The sequence below is a fragment of the Sorex fumeus genome, unplaced genomic scaffold, assembly GCF_029834395.1.
Source record: "Sorex fumeus unplaced genomic scaffold, SorFum_2.1 ptg000036l, whole genome shotgun sequence".
In the NCBI taxonomy this organism is placed as follows: Eukaryota; Metazoa; Chordata; class Mammalia; order Eulipotyphla; family Soricidae; genus Sorex; species Sorex fumeus.
In genome coordinates, this window is record NW_026606093.1 from 17,077,125 (window position 1) to 17,093,865 (window position 16,741).

A 16,741-nucleotide genomic window follows, 5' to 3' on the forward strand; every position below is an offset into this window, starting at 1 on the left:
TATGATACCAACTCAGCCTTTAGGAAATTGACTAAATGCCTGGCATATAACCTGATAGTGAATATTATGACACTTCATAATATTATTCTGAATATTTATCACCTCAAAAAAGTTAGTGAATATTTAACACTTCAAAAAAACATAGAAGACATGAGTTTGGATAGATAGTATAGGGATTGAGGTGTTTGCGGCCAACTCAAATTCAATATCCAGGTATGGATATCCAGATATGGTCCCTTAAGCACAGCCACATGTAATAACTAAGCATCGTGCCAGGAATATTTCCTGAACAGAGCCAAAAATTAGAAGACAGGATAGTAATATGTGAGTTCTGCTTTGCAGAATTATCTAAAATAATTTTCTTGACTTTGGTTATATGCTGGAATCCTCTTCAAATAATGCTGACATTCATATTCACCACTAGAAATTCCTACTAAACTAGTTTGGGGAGTACCCTAGCATTTGAGTTTTCCAAATCATCCCCTAGATTATTCTACTGAGATTAAGAAACATTGTTTTAGATAACCCTATAAATACGCAAGTCCATAAATAGGTGAGAACCGTTCATCTGAAAGGAAGTTTGTTGCTCTTATCTCATACTAGTGAAAATGTTTAATGGAAAAAAAGACTGAGATCAGCCAGTGTTGGAAAAGAAAAGATGAAAAAGGCATGCTCATTCACTGCTGGTAAGAGTGTTGTCTGGCTAATGTCTATGAAAAACAATGTGAAGACTTATTGAAAAAAGCAGAACTTCCATATGATCCTCATAGTGTCTATCTCAAGATAGCATAAAAAGTAATTTGAAAAGATTTATGCACACCTATATTCATTGCAGCATTATCTACAATAGCTCACATCTGGAAATAATCCAAAATACAGTCTCAAATGAGTTGTAAAGAAATTTTGGCATATCAAGTATAGCCAAGATAACCAAAAATAATGTGAGCCCTTCTGTGGCATCAACACAAAGAACACCTAAAGCCTGAACAGAACATAGCCAACTGAGAGGGGATCACTGAGAAAATTAACTGAAAAATACAGCAACCACATCAGGAAAACTCAACTCAGAGGAAGGAGACATTGGTTTAAGGAGGGCTTCCTCTGGGTGGGAGGAAGGGAGAACACAGACTGAAAGAGAAAAGGAACGCCAACTTGAGCAAAGCAAGCAGGTCCTTTACAGAAAGTGCCAAGTAAGGCGGAAGGGGGCTGAATGCAAAGGACACACAGGATATCAATTTTATACCTGCAATCACTAAATCAAAAACAGACTTGTCAGGGCCAGAAGGATAGTACAGAAGGTTGGACATTTGTCTTGCATGAAGCCAACAGGGTTCAATCATTGGCATCCCATATGATCCTCCTAGCACTACCAGGCGTTATTCCTGAGTGCAGAATCGGGAGTAAGCTCTGAGCACTACCAGGTGTGGCCCTAAAAACCAAACCAAACAAACAAAACAAAAAAGACTTGGGTCTTAGCAACACAACAGGAAGATTGGCTGCTGATCATGTGCTGAAAAGAAGCCACCTTTCCTGAGTGAGTCAAGCCATTAGGGTTGTAGTCTTCACCAACCACCCCCTACCACCCCACCCCCAAAAGTTCACCTCCTAAATTGATGCAGCACAGCCCTAATCCAAACTACCACCTGACATATTTCTGCTGAGCTACTGGGCTTTTCAGAATCACTTATTATATTGCCTCTCACAAGACTCAAAGTCTCAGGACTTCTTAAACCCAACAAAAGGTAGTGTGGCACACCTGGTAAGGCTAGGAAAGGAACAGCCACCCAGGGTCCCAACCTCTGCTTCACGTAGCTTGGTTCAAAGCCATCTCAGCTTCAATCCCACCCTGAGATGATGCTAATCTGACTTCACTCCAATGGAACTTGCTGTACCTTTCAGTAACAGTTGCCTAACAATTTGAACTGGCAGCCAGATTTGAATCAAAGGAAGCAGAGTGGGTGCACTGGTTTGATTTCAAACCTAAAATGGATAAGTCCTAGTACAAAGGTTTAAAATGCTTCAGTATTTTAGCTGTACTGATAGTAATAGAAAAAGATTGGAAACTGTACTCAGCACAGCCAAGGGCAGTTATTTGGAAATAACTGATAGCCACAGCTGAGAACAGCAATTCCAAAAAACTCAACTGAGGACGGCCATCACTGAGGCAGCAACAGTAGCATAAACTGGAGGTGCAGAACTGTCATCCACTAATCACAACTGACAAATGCAAAACTTTCCTTGTTGCTGTAAAGATCAACCTGCTGAACAGCTGTGATTTCCAGTCACATTGTCTAAGTCTGTTAGATTATGATGTCAGATGAACTGTCAGACACTCTATCTATAAACTATGGGAAGATTCCAGACAAGCTAGAGCTTGGTGTTACAGCATCTATAGGACACAAGTGCCACAAATCCCATGTTGTCTTCCAGAGAACGCAAATCAGAGACACTGGCACCAGATGGATTTTGCAAGCATTTAAGACATCTGAACAAGGAATTTGGGGCTACCAGAAATCAGTAGAGCTATAGGCACCAACTTGACTTTGTGACTAGATCACTGATGAGCATATTAAGAATACCCTTAGTTCTCAAGAAGTATCAAAATATATTGGGAAGGGGAGGGGAAGAAGAGGGGAGCAGGAGGGGAGGAGAGGGAAGGGAAGAAGAGTGGAGTGGAGAGGAGAGGAGGGGACAGGAGGGGAGAGGAGGGGAGAGGATGGAAGAAGAAGTGAGAGAGCAGGGTTGGGATGGGGAATGGAGGGGAGGGGAGGGGAAGGAAGGGAAGGGAAAGGAAGGGAAGGGAAGAGGAAGAGAACCATTAACTATAAAAACTTCAGTGAGTGAGGTTAGCACTCAGATTTGGAGTGATAAAAAGTATCCTCAAACAACAGCTGAAGACATTTGTTATATTTAAACCAGACCTACAAAAATACTGGCTACCTATAAAAGAATACAAAATATTTATTTAAAAAAACTAAACTAAATCCTCATATAAATGCAACAATTTCTTTGATGTTAATAATTTTTTCAAACATCAACTGAATGAGCTCTCCTGTCAAAAGACAGAATGAGGGGCTGGAGCGATAGCACAGCAGGTAGGGCATTTGCCTTGCACACGCTGACACAAGTTCGATACCCAACATCCCATATGGTCCCCTGAGAACTTCCAGGGGTAATTTCTGAATACAGAGCCAGGAGTGACCCCTGTGCATTGCCGGGTGTGACCCACAAGCCAAAAAAAAAAAAAAATAAAGACAGAATGACTGGATGGATCAAGAAACAAAACCCAACTCTCTGCTACCTATGAGGAAAAAAATACTGAGCTCTCACACAAACACCAGCTCACACTGAAAGTTACCATACATAATGTAGACCAAAATAAAAAAACATCAGGGAAGTTTATATTTTTTATCAGAACAAATATCAATGGCCAGGATCCAGAGACTATAACACCAAGCTCCCGGAAGAGAACAAAGAAGAGTCTCCTAACCCCGTGCCTGGCTGTCCTCACCAGGGTCCGACAGCTGAAGGTCTCCAGGACCCAGCCAAAGCCATGCTGAGACCACTCTCCACATGCTTGGATGAGCCTCAGCATGAAGAAACTGGCAGAGGAACCCAGTTATGCAGGACCTGGGGCTGAGATCTCCAAGCCTGCTCAGTTCAGAACTGGGCCTTCCAGTAGCTAGACAGTTACACCCACCAACTGCCGTGTAAACCCATAAATGGCCAGGATCCAGAGATTATAACACCAAGCTCCCGGAAGCGACTTCTTATACTCTAGTTCTTGCTCTCAGAAAACCCGGAAGGCTATTCAAAGTATCATATCAGCACATATGCCTGAATAGGAACACTTGTAAAGTTTATTTGTGTTTTCAGGCTACCGAGAATATCCCACCCACACAGCAGAGCCTGGCAAGCTATCAGTGGTGTATTCAATATGCCAAATCCAGTAAATACAATGGGTCTCATTCCCCTGACCCTGAATACGGCAGAATTGAGAAGGATGTGGAAGGAGAGGTTGAAAAAATCTCAAGGCCGAACTAGGCTGCCAAAATGAAGAAAGACAAAAATGACTGTCTGTACTTTCAATGCACAAAAGGTGGTATCTGATGCATCCATTGAGGATCTGATGGTACAAGCACAAAAGGTCAAGTACAACATCATTGGTCTGACCGAGATGAGAAGGCATCAATCACAACACGCCGTTTTCTACATTGGAGAACTGTTCCTTGGAACATGCGACAAAAGAGGCATCGGTGGTGTCAGTGTCCTTGTCAACATGAACTTAGCCATGAGCATTGATTCATTCGAATGCCTAACAACCCGAATTGGCGATTATACTTGAATAGATGTGGCTCACTACCAGCAGTTTCTATCTTCATTATCTGCACACCAACATCCAATTATGATGGAGAAATTGAGAAGCTCTACATAGAGCTGGAGAAGTTCTATAAAGAAAACCACACCTTCTACAAGATCATTGTCAGTGATTTTAATGCCAAGATAGGACCGAGAAGATCAGTCGAAGAACTCCACATCAGAACCCATGGCCTAGAATGGAACGAACAGGGTGACAGACTGTCTGAGTTCATCATGTCGACCAAGACCATCCTTGGTAACTCACAGTTTCAGAAAGCTGAATCTAAACATTGGACAGGGGAGTATCCCAGTGGACAGTTCCACAACAAAATTGACCACATCATATTCAATCGACGGTTTTTGCCTGACTGATGTAGCTGTTATCTCAAAATTCAAAACGGGATCGGACCACCATCTCCTTCATGCAAAATTCTACTTCACAGAGCAGGGAGAAAGGAATACAAAGTTTAAGAAGAGAACTCCCAGCACAACCACCAACTGGAAGCTCTTTGGCTCTGTTGCGGCAACATAAGAAGATGCCATCATTGACAACATTGACAAGGAATATGATCAACTGGTTCAGCACCTCCATGATTGTGCAAGGAACGGCAAAAGAGAGATAACCACAAAAAAAAGCCTGTCTTTGAAAACTCTTGAGCTTATTCGCCAACGTGACTTAGCACATGCCTCAGGCAACCGCAAGAGAATGTCCGAGCTCACAAGGCAGTGCAGAGAAGCGATCAAGGAAGACCTCAAAGAGAGAAGAGGAGCTGTGCTGGTAGATGCGGCAGAAGCCAGGAAAAGCATTCGTCATGCCCGCCTGTCCTTCACCAACTATAAGACCAAGATGACTGCCCTCCGACATTCTGATGGATGTATCACATTGTCCAAAAGGGCAATGGGGAAAATTATTCATGACTTCTACTCAGATCTCTTTAATAGCCACGTCCACTTGACCGCATACCAAATTCCTCAGGATGGATATGTCATTCCAATGTTCTCCCTTCCAAAATCCGACACTTGACACACCATCTCGTCGGTAAAGAAACAAAGAGCACCTGGTCCAGACAAGGTCAGACCTGAACATCTGAAGAACCTACTGTCAGTACTCATCAATACACTGGCTTGGCTCTTCACAGCTACCTCTCTGAATGCCAGGTTTCGTCCCAGTGGAAAACAGGTAGAACTGTACTACTATACAAGAGGGAGACAACCACGACATTGGCAACTATCACCCGATCTGCCTATTGTCTGTCATCTACAAGCTGTTCACTTGAGTCATCCTGAATAGGATGGGCAGAACACTAGATGAAGGACAACCATGCAAGCAAGCGGATTCCACAAAGGATTCAGCACCATCGACCATATCCACACGATAACCAAGCTCATTGAGGTTTCTCGGGAGTTCAAGATGCCGCTCTGTTTAACGTTCATTGATTTAAAGAAGGCCTTTGATTCTGTTGAGATGGAAGCGGTCATCGAAGCCCTAGCCAATCAGGGCGTTCAAACTCAATACATCAGGATCCTCCGTGAGCTGTATTACGGATTCACTACCAGGATCTCACCATTCTACAAAGAAGTGATCATCCATGTCAAGAATGGGGTTTGGCAGGGTGATACTATTTCACCGAAACTCTTCAGTGCCACCCTCGAGAACATCATGCAACAACTGGAATGGGAAGGAATGGGAGTGAAGATAGATGGTCAGCAGCTACACCACCTCCGCTTTGCTGATGACATCGTTCTAATAACACCAAACATCAGCCAAGCGGCACAAATGCTAACCAACTTCGACCGTGAGTGTAGAAAGGTCTGATTACAGCTGAATCTCACAAAGACAATGTTCACAACCCCCACCAAAGTTTTAATATATGTTCTTTAGCACACGTGGGACATTTTCTAGGATACATAATACAATTGGGCACAATTTGAGTGTCCTCAAAGCCATAAAAGCAGAGATTACATTAATTTTTATAAACCACAGTATTTTTACAATTGACTCAGGTTTGATTCTTCTGTCCCGTTCAGAGAGCACAGCAAGCTACCGAGAGTATCCCGCCCACATGGCAGAGCCTGGCAAACTCCCCGTGGCATATTCAATATGCCAAAAAACAGTAGCCACAATCTCACAATGGAGACATTATTGGTGCCTGCTCGAGCAAATCAATGAGCAATGGGAGGACAGTGACAGTGACAGTGGCAAACCACAGAGACATAAAGCTAGAAATTAATCATGAAAAGAACATTGGAGAACACTCCAAGATTTAGAGACTGAACTGTCTTTTTAACCATTGTTGAAAAACAAGTTGATCAAAGAAAAAATCAAAAAAGAAATAAAAGTATTTCTAAAAGCAAACAAGAATGAGATTATAAACTATCAGAACTTATGGGACACAGGAAAAACAGCAGTAAAGGGGGAAGTTCAGGGTAACAATACAGGGTTACATCAGGAAACAGGAAAAAGCTCAAATAAACTACACTTCAGCCTGAGAACCTACAGAGAATTACAAATGAATCCTAAAGTAAGTAGCACTGTAGCACTGTAGCACTGTCCACGTGCTGTTCATCGATTTGCTCGAGCGGGCCAAGTAATGTCTCCATTGTGAAACTTGTTGTTACCATTTTGGCATATCAAGTCCTTCACGGGTAGCTTGCCAGGCTTTGCCATGCGGGCGAGACACTCTCAGTAATTTGAAACTAAATAAGAAAGATGTGAGTAGAAAGAAAATATGTAGAAATCAAGAAAACAATAAAAAGGAAAGGATTAATAAAATCTGCAGATAAATTTTGAAAAGATTAAATACGATTGGCAGTCCTTAGCAAAACTCATGAGTATCAGAAGAAAGAAAAATCAGATGAGAAATGAAAAGGGGAAAATTACAACAATCATCTCAAAATTCAAAAGCTCACACGATCTCCCAAAATTAAATCAGGAGTTAGTAGAAAACTGAGCAGACCAATCACAAGGAAATTGAAACAGTACTTAACAATCTCCCCACGAAAAAAAACCCAGATCTAGACAAGATTGAGTTCTAACAAACCTTCAAAGAAAGCATACTATGTATATTTCTTGAGCTCTTCTAAAATATCAAAGGGAACGCTTTTTAATAGCTGTCTGAAGTCAATATTATCCAAATACCTAAAGCAAAAAGAATTATTACAAAAAAGAAAAATGACAAACCAGTATTCCGGTAAATCATTAATGCAACATTCCTTAACAATATCTCAGTGAATAAGATTAAATAATTTTAAACAGGAACATAAGAACATGCACTATCTTCAAGTAGGGTTCATTCCAGGAGTGCAAGGATGGTTCAGTATAAGCAAATCAATGAATGTACTACACCATATAAGCAAAAAAGAAAGATAAAACCATGTGACCATATCAATAGATGCAGAGATATCTTTTGACAAAATTTAACACCATTCATGGTAAAACCTTCAATAAAATAAGGATATAAGAAACAGACCTAAAAATGGCAATGGTGATTTAAAGCAAACCCATAACCAACTTCACACACAATGGTGAGAAATTGAAAACCTTCCCTTTTATATGAAGCACATGGCAAGGATAAGCACTATCTCCAAAATTATTCAGTTCAGTTTTAGAAGTCCTCATCATAGGGAAGGAGGGAAGGAGGGAGGGAGGGAGGGAGGGAGGGAGGGAGGGAGGGAGGGAGGGAGGGAGGGAGGGAAGGAGGGAAAGCAAAGGAAGAAGAGAGAGAGAGAATTCTAGCTCAACTTCTAAGGTAAACAGCATAAAGATTTTTTTCCAAAATAGATATAAAACTAGAACTCCCATATGACCCAGTGGTTATGGTCTTTGGCATATACCCCCAAAGCACAAAAATATTAATTTGAAAAAATATATAATATCCAGGATATAGCAATAATCCAAATTTCAGATGAATGTATAAAGTTGTGGTATATACACACATGAAATGTTATGCAGCTGTAGGGAAAAAATGAAGCTTGCTGCAGAAGTCTTGCTGTTCCAACCATGAATAGAACTGGGGGCTATCATGTTTTAAAAAATGAGAGGGAGACGGGCAAATACCAAAGATGGTATCTTACTCAACGGTGGCATGCAGAGAGATCACTTAATCACTTAATCACTTAACTTCCCGTTAGTCGTCGATTTGCTCGAGCGGGCGCCAGTAACGTCTCCATTTGTCCCTGTCGCGTGCTAGTGTAGCCCAATGGCATCTCTTCGCTCCGGGAACATGAAGGGCCTCAAACCGATCGTTCATGATCTTGACGAAGAAGTCTGACCATCTGGTAGGTGGGCAGCCACACGGTCTTTTGACATCCCGTGGAATCCAGTCGGTAACAGCTCTACTCCAGCGGTCGTATTTAAATCTCATTACATGACCAGCCCATCTGATTTTCGACACCTTGGCAAATGAGACAGCGTCCCTGATCCCTGATTCTTGATCGTAGACGGATGTCAGAACTCCGGATTCTTTCTCTCATTTGAGTGAAATGTGATATTCCAAGCATAGCTCTTTCTATTCTTCTTTGGGAGACCTGAATAGTGTTCTCATCTTGTTTGCGTAGGGCCCAGGTCTCTGAGGCATATGTTAATGCAGGAAGAACAGTGGAATCAAAGAGATGCAGAGAGATAAAACAAAGAAATAGAAATGAAACCATGAAAAAGCTTGGACTTTCGATTATAAAACTCTAATTATAAAGTAGTGGAAGGAGAAAAAGGGAATGAAGAGGAAAACTAGAAATTATATAAAGGCTGTGTCAGAAGATCTTAGACACTTTTGTGATGGCAAGGTGTCTAATAATTTTGTACCTCAGTGCCACAACCATCAACACTACTGTAGCCACATATCTAGATTATAATTTTTAATGTGGTATATACATAATGTAACACTACTTATCTATAAGAATATATGAAATCTTGCTTTTTTATTATAGCTTGGATGTGGTTAGATTATCATATTTTGAAAAAAAAGCCATAATAGCAAAGGATAACTACCAGAATATCTGATTCAAGTAGCAGGGAAAAAATAGTAGGAAAAAAATTAATTAGGTATAGGAATCTTAGGACTTTTTTTTATTTAGCTACAGTTTTGATGGTATATACTTCCTTACTAGGTGATGGTTCTGTGTTACTTCATATAGTATTCCAACGTAAGTCTTTCTGGAGTGAGTTTTGTTTTTCATTTTTTAACTACACCAAGCTTTGCTCAAGGGTCACTCCTGGCAAGGCTGTGGGGACCATATGGGGTTACTGGGGATCAAATCTGGGGTTGGCCACATGTAAGGCCAGTGTCCTACCCACAGTATTCTCTCTCTGGCTCCTCTGGAGTGAGTTTGAAGAGTATGTTATACAGTTTGTACTTGACATATTTCTCTTCCAAGTCAGTGACCAAGGCTTATATGACTTCAAGACCAGCGAAAGTCACCCACTCTGGTAAGCTGTTGCTGCTTTGTACAATGCAGAAGCACCATAAATTGTCAGCTTAATTTTATTTACTTAGGTCTTTTTTGATTGAGACCTGGATTTAGACATATATTTCTGTCTTTCAATGCAAGATGGTCATCTTCTGTACCTCTCACTGCCACTTTGCTCTTTTCCCATGTAAGGAAACAAAAACTGTTTCCATTCCTAAAAGTTGTGAGTTGCACATCTCTCAAATCATTCTTATTTCTGCAGGTAGATCTGGCAGGATTGTGCTTGAAAGCTGGAGTGAAGAATCTCAGCACAGTGTTTCTCATGACAGATGCTCAAGTGGCTGATGAGAAATTTCTTGTACTCATTAATGATCTCTTGGCATCTGGTAAGAGACTCTTTGCCCCTGAATGTTGTTAATAAATGCTTCCTGGAGTTACTGGCATTCAAAGGTGGAGACTAGCAGAAATGAGCAGGGCTGGGGAGAAATGCTACAGTGTAAGACTGGTTCATTAATTCCTTAACAGGATCGGTGCTGGCCTTCTCTCCAAAGTCTCCGTTCTCTTCTGGCCTTCTCTCCAAGGTCTCTATTCTCTTTTCAGTGCAAACAAAATATTAGTGTTGGGGTTCTCTTAGTGATACTAGATCACTTTATTAGAAGCATGGGTTAAAGTGCCTGGTGACTTGATAAGCCAAAGTAAATGATGTTATCTTTCCTATACACAAGACATATGAGAATGAATATACTTCAGGTTAGTTGGGTATTATCAGGAATGTGCATACAGAAAACTTATATAATTGGTCATGCTTAGGTTTCCAATTTGACTAATCAAGTATTCAAAACTTTATGAAAGCAAAGTAGAAGTAGGAGCAGATATCTCTGCATGGTTTTCTTTGCTTTTCAAATACTTTCACGAGGTCTGTAAATTGCACTGTGACTATGTACAAAAAGGCTTCAGTGGAAAATTCAATTATTGATACCCTACTGTTCTTATTTGCTTAGAAATTCAAGATTTGTCAACCATTCCAGAAAAAAAACTATATAATATAAAGGTAAAGGTAAAGGCCCTCCCGTTGATCGTCGATTTGCTCGAGCAGGCCCAGTAACGTCTCCATTGGAGACTTTGTTGTTACTGTGTTTGGCATATCGAATACTCTCGGTAGCTTGCCGGGCTCTCCAAGAGTTATATAAAGTATATATAAACTTTACAAACAATATATTTATAAAATATAACTATAATATATAATATATAAAGTTCGTATATACTTTATATAATGTAAATTATATATAAAAAGTATATCATGTATATGTAATTTTATAAAGTATATATAACATACATAAGATATATAACAGTAATTAACAGGAAAATATTCTTTCCTGGATCTTAAAAAAAATTCAACATCTACATATGTACCTTTTTGTGTGGTTAAAAAAACAAATTCAGAGTCCAGAGCAGCAGGACAGTGGCAGGCGCTCACCTGGCACGCAGCTGCCTGAGCTCCATCCTGGCATCCCACATGGATCCCCAACACCATCAGGAGCAGTTGCTAAGCTCAGTAAGTCCTGAGCACCCCATATGTGGCCAAAAAAATAACAAGAAAAGAGAGAAGAGGGGAGAAGAAAGAAAACATTCAAATTTAGTGAACAGATAGATGTTCCTGAATAAAACTGCCTCCAGTTTCCCAGCATTCCTGAAAGTCCATTTGTCCACAGTCCATCCGCTAGTTCTTTGATTGAATTACTCTTTTGTTCATAAAGTTTAAAGACCATAATCAAATTATATCTCACTAGTCTATATCAACGTCAGATGTAGAATACCTGAAGGATGGTTCCTTTCATGTAATCCCTAGGTACTTCACCGTTTCAGAGTCACTGTCTGCTTTGAATTTTGTACCCCTTTTCACCCTCACCTTTTTTGTCTCTACCATAAACACTTTTCTTATTTCACAGCATAAATGTTACAGATACTATACCAAATTTTTATAAAAACAGTGGTACGCAACAATTATGTTTAGTGGAGCTTTTTAATTATGCTGGTATTACTTAAAAATCAATGCTACACCTATGCTGTGGCAGTGAGTATTCTGGGAAATATGGTGTCTAATTCAGGCCTTGCTCTCATTCTCTTTGAGCAGCCTTCAGGAGTTCCAGGTTTCTTATTGTGTTTACAAGCATTACACAGATCCCAAATTTGCATTTCCCTTCAAACTCAGCCTATTTGATTTGTGTTTTCGTTTGTGAAGCAAGACAGTTTTTACCGAATGACATTTACTTAGAAAGATGTGAGAAGAGACACCAGAATACATGTTCAAGAGAGAATACTGGTTTCTCCAGAGTGGAACAAGCAAGCAAGCAAGCAAAGAAGGATCCATATTCAAGGCTTCAGAGAACAAACCAATTTGATTGTTTTCTTTTAAGAGTTTGCCTCTGCTAAAACCTTTTCTTCAGCAGCCCTCTTTTAAAAAACTGTCTTTTAATACCTGACCACCTTTACAACAGTATTTCACCTACAACACAAACTCACCTTTAATTATTTTACAAAATTATGAGACATTAAACAACCCTCCCACCCTAAAGCTGGCCCCTCAAATGTCTAATTTTTAAATCAACCAAATATATAAAATAGTGCTTTCAAAAACTAATAGCTCTGGGGGCCTGAGAGATAGTACTGGCCTGTGAGATGATTGCTTTTAACACAGCTGACTGGGTTAGATCCCTGCTACAGTATATGGTTCCCCAAACACCACTAGGAGAGATTACTGAAAACAAAGGTAGGAGTAATCCCTGAACACAATTGGATATGGCCCCAAAATGAACAACAATAAAAATGCTTTAAACATTCCAGCCATGCCGCCATGTCTTTCAGCTGGCTCCAATTCAACCAAATCACCTTCTTGTAAAATAATATGAAACACATTACAGAAGCTTTGTTGAATTTTTACCAATTGAAATTTTATCCCCCAACTAAGTAATTTTCATTTAAAAAAACAATTTTTCTCATATTCAAATGAATTTCTGGAGCCCTACCCTGTGAACCCTTAACATAATACACCTACTCCAAAGTTATGAAATTTCAAGCTCACATTTTTCATTTCTAGACTTCCGTGTATAAGGGCCAGAGCAATAGAACAGCAACCAAGGCTCTTGTTTTACACTCAACTGGTATCCATATGGTCCCCAGAGCAATTCCAGAAGTGATCCCTTAGCACAGAACCAGAAGTAATCGCAGAGCCCCACTGGGTATGACACACCCCTCACAAAAAACTTTTATGTAAAACTAACATTTATATATATATATATATTATATATATATATACACACATGTTAAAGTTAAAATACAATAAAATATTTACTTTTACCTCCTAATCATTTTTCCTTTTCCCCCTTAGCCACTACAGTGTTAGATCTAATTTCCCATCAGGAAGTTTCTACCAGTAAGGGCAGAATTGCTGGTATTCTTCAGAATCTTCCCACCACCTTAATTTTTCACTTTTATAGAGCTGTGTAATCACTATACTTTTGTAGTTAACACAATAGAGATGATAAAATGATGTTATAGGTTACATGGCCGTTAAATCATTCACCTCTCCCTATCTAATCCTGTTAGGGTAGACACAGATGAACAGTGAGAAAATTCCACTGTTTTAACTTGACTCAAAAATAATTTTCTTCAATTACCTATTGATCTCATGCCATAAGCTATCATTTCTTTTTATACTTCTTTAACTGACTGCTTCAGCCTTTGGTTTTCTAACACCATTTTCAAAATCAAACCATGAGAGTAATTTATCATATTAATCTGAACTTTGGTTACCAACCAAATATTTCAAAACCCACTGTTTAGCCAGGTTGTATATTACAGACGGACAAGTGAAATAGTGCGGAAAAACTTTTAACTGAATTAAGTTACTAATTTAATCAACAAAAAAAATACAGAGGAAATAGGGTAGTTCGCCAGATCAGGAATGACCGAAGCATTCCTTTGAGTCATTTCCCTTGGCTCCCAAGAACTTTAGAAGGGCCAAATCGGTGCTGGTGAAATGATGCATAAATTGTAGGCCCTAGTTGAACTAAAGTTTTTACTTACTGCTATGTTGAAATTGTCCTGTTATAACTCTGAACAATGTATAGTTATTAAAAATAGAAATGATCACCCTGGACAAGAACTGAGTGCTAAAAATAGGTAAAGGAACCAACATGATAACCTCTTAGCATCTTTATTTCAAACCATAATGCCCAAGAGGAAGAAGAAAAGTGCCTACCATAGAGATGCAGGTGGGGCAGGGAGGGGCAGTGGAAAGGGAGGGAATCTGGGGACACTGGTAGTGGAAAATGTACACTGGGAGAGGGATGTGTTCGAACCTTGTATGACTGAAACTCGATTCTGAAAAACTTAATAACTGTTTATCTCACAGTAATTCAATTATTTTTAAAAAGGATAATAAAAAGCTATAGAGATCATGTTAAAAAAAAAAGAATGAAGGAAACAAATTTGAGTATTTAAGAAATTCTTACAAAATTTGTTTTCTCTTAACCCCTAAACCAAGTCATGACCAGCAAGTCCCCATCCTAATCTAGAGGGCAAAAACAGAATCATTCCCTTGCTTCCTGGTATCTCACATATGCCTCTGGCTTTTCAGAAATTTAGATGCCTTACTTATCTACTGAAGGGACATTCCAGAAGAAATGTCCCTTCATCATTTATGTTCCTCATAAAATCAAGTCAATCCTTCATTTTATTTTATGATACCTTGTTGGCATTTCTCTTTTGCTTTTTCAAAAACTTATTTCTTACGTATCACTGCAAAATTGTTCCAATCTTAATATTTATCTCTCCTGACTCAGACTAGACCATTTTTAATTATTTACATATTGATTAACCATTTGCTAATTTATTATCTATAAATTGTGCTCAAAGTTGAGTAGCACATAGTTTCTACTAAGCCTGCTGGAATGGTTTATAGCCAAAAGTTCTTCTTCCATAAATCATGTGCCCCTTCATCTCTACACCAGATTTTGCTTCCTACATTTTGCAAAGATCACCTCATCTTTAGGATTAGATCCAGTATTCCAGCCTGGCCTGGAGCGATAGCACAGCGGGTGGGGCGTTTGCCTTGCACGCAGTCAACATAGCCGACCCGAGTTCGATTCCTCCGCCCCTCTCGGAGAGCACGGCAAGCTACCGAGAGTATCTCGCCCACACAGCAAAGCCTGGCAAGCTACCCGTGGCATATTTGATATGCCAAACACAGTAACAAGTGTCACAATAGAGACATTACTAGGCCCACTCGAGCAAATCGATATACAACGGGAGGACAAGGATTCACATGCCAATGATCTCCATACTATACATTTGGGATGTAGCATCTCACTATCTGGTGCTTGCAACATTTTAGTACTCAGGGTGTCATATAAACCAAGATAATTGTATTTTTACTGTCAGAGAGTTGTCCGAAGTCAATCCGATTGGCATTTTTCATCTCTATTCCCAGGGAGTCTGTCACAGAGAATGAGACAAATACATAAGGAGACAGACAAACACACTTGAATTATCCAAACTTATAAAGTATCCAAACTTCAGGAAGACCTTTTATTTAATACAATCTCATTCTCCCAGGCGGGATCTCAACAGTGAGCTGACAGAGATATTAAGGACTATTAGTAAGTACATCATCATACAATAGGTACATGAAAAGTAGAGGCTGGTGTATTTCACTAGCCAACTAGCAGGCATCCAAAGACCCTAAACTGTTTATACTATTTTTTCCTGGAGGCATTTTTTTCTTGTCCTATTATCTATCCTATTCTTTCCTGGTGCATATTTTCAAAGCTTTTGTTTATAAGACCTAAACTATTTTATCCAGGGAATAATCTAACCTTGGAGGTTTTACTTAGGAGGATATATCCCACAGGAAGTAATTATTTTTAACTTTGCAGACCATATAGCTTCTGTCACCACTACTCTGTCATTGCAGTGTGAAATTAACCTAAATTATTTAGTATAGCTGTAGCCAGTAATACTTTCTTGACAGATTAAAATTGTAAACTTTAAATGTTTTACATCATTAAATATTACTGAATTTATTTTTCAACCATTAAAATTATGTCTAAGATTTTTTTGCATTAAAATTATGTTTAAAATTCTTATTATTCCATATGAAAATAGCAGTAGGCCAGAATTAGCCTGTAGACTATAGTAGATTGCCTCTAAATTCTAGCACCTTGGATGTAAAAAAGTAAAAAAAAATGTTGAAAGAATGAAATGCTCCGTTTTTCAAATAAGAACAAGACAGACTCTGTCGTTATAGATGTCCTAAGATTGGGATACAAGTTCTAGCTGGAGAGTCCTAAATATTAATAGATAAGGAAATAAAGTATCAAACAAAGGAGGAAGGAACACAAAACACCAAAGGTCCCGTAAGCTCAATGCTAAATGAAACAGTTCTTGACAATACCACTGATGTTTCTGGTTCCTACCCACCCTGACCCATGAATTCCTTTAACTCAACAGAGGCTGCACGTTTCATCTGCCTCCCGGTTTTTTCTGACTTCTGTTTAATTAGATGAGGTTGAAATGGGTTATTTCATCTTAAAATTGTGGAACAGAAAATTTTATGCACAGACTGAAATATCCTAACAAATACAAATTTAATCAAGATTGTCAAATTTAATCAAGATTGCCCCCAGTGTTCCTTCCCATCATCTCCCACCCCTACCCCCAGCCTATTTATGGCAGGCACTTTCTCTCTCTCTCTCTCTCTCTCTCTCTCTCTCTCTCTCTCTCTCTCTCTCTCTCTCTTCTCCCCACCCTCTCTTGCCTCTTAAAAAAGCTTTGGGGTTTGTTATATTAGGCAATTTAGTGGAGGATCTGTTTGATGTTTCAAGGCACATTTTATTTATTTTTAATTGGATCACTGTGAGATACACAGTAACAAAGTTGTTCACAACTAGATTTTAGTCAATGTTCCATTCAAAGT

At 39.3% G+C, this 16,741-nt stretch overlaps 1 protein-coding gene across 1 annotated transcript in view; it reads left to right on the top strand.

Moving 5' to 3' along the window:
* Positions 1-16,741, top strand: part of DNAH9 (dynein axonemal heavy chain 9) — a 577,218-nt gene that overhangs the window by 364,053 nt on the left and 196,424 nt on the right. Inside the window, exon 45 of the mRNA XM_056117744.1 lies at positions 10,028-10,151. Within this exon, the coding sequence (XP_055973719.1) occupies positions 10,028-10,151 (124 nt within the window). The remainder of the gene's footprint in view (positions 1-10,027; positions 10,152-16,741) is intronic.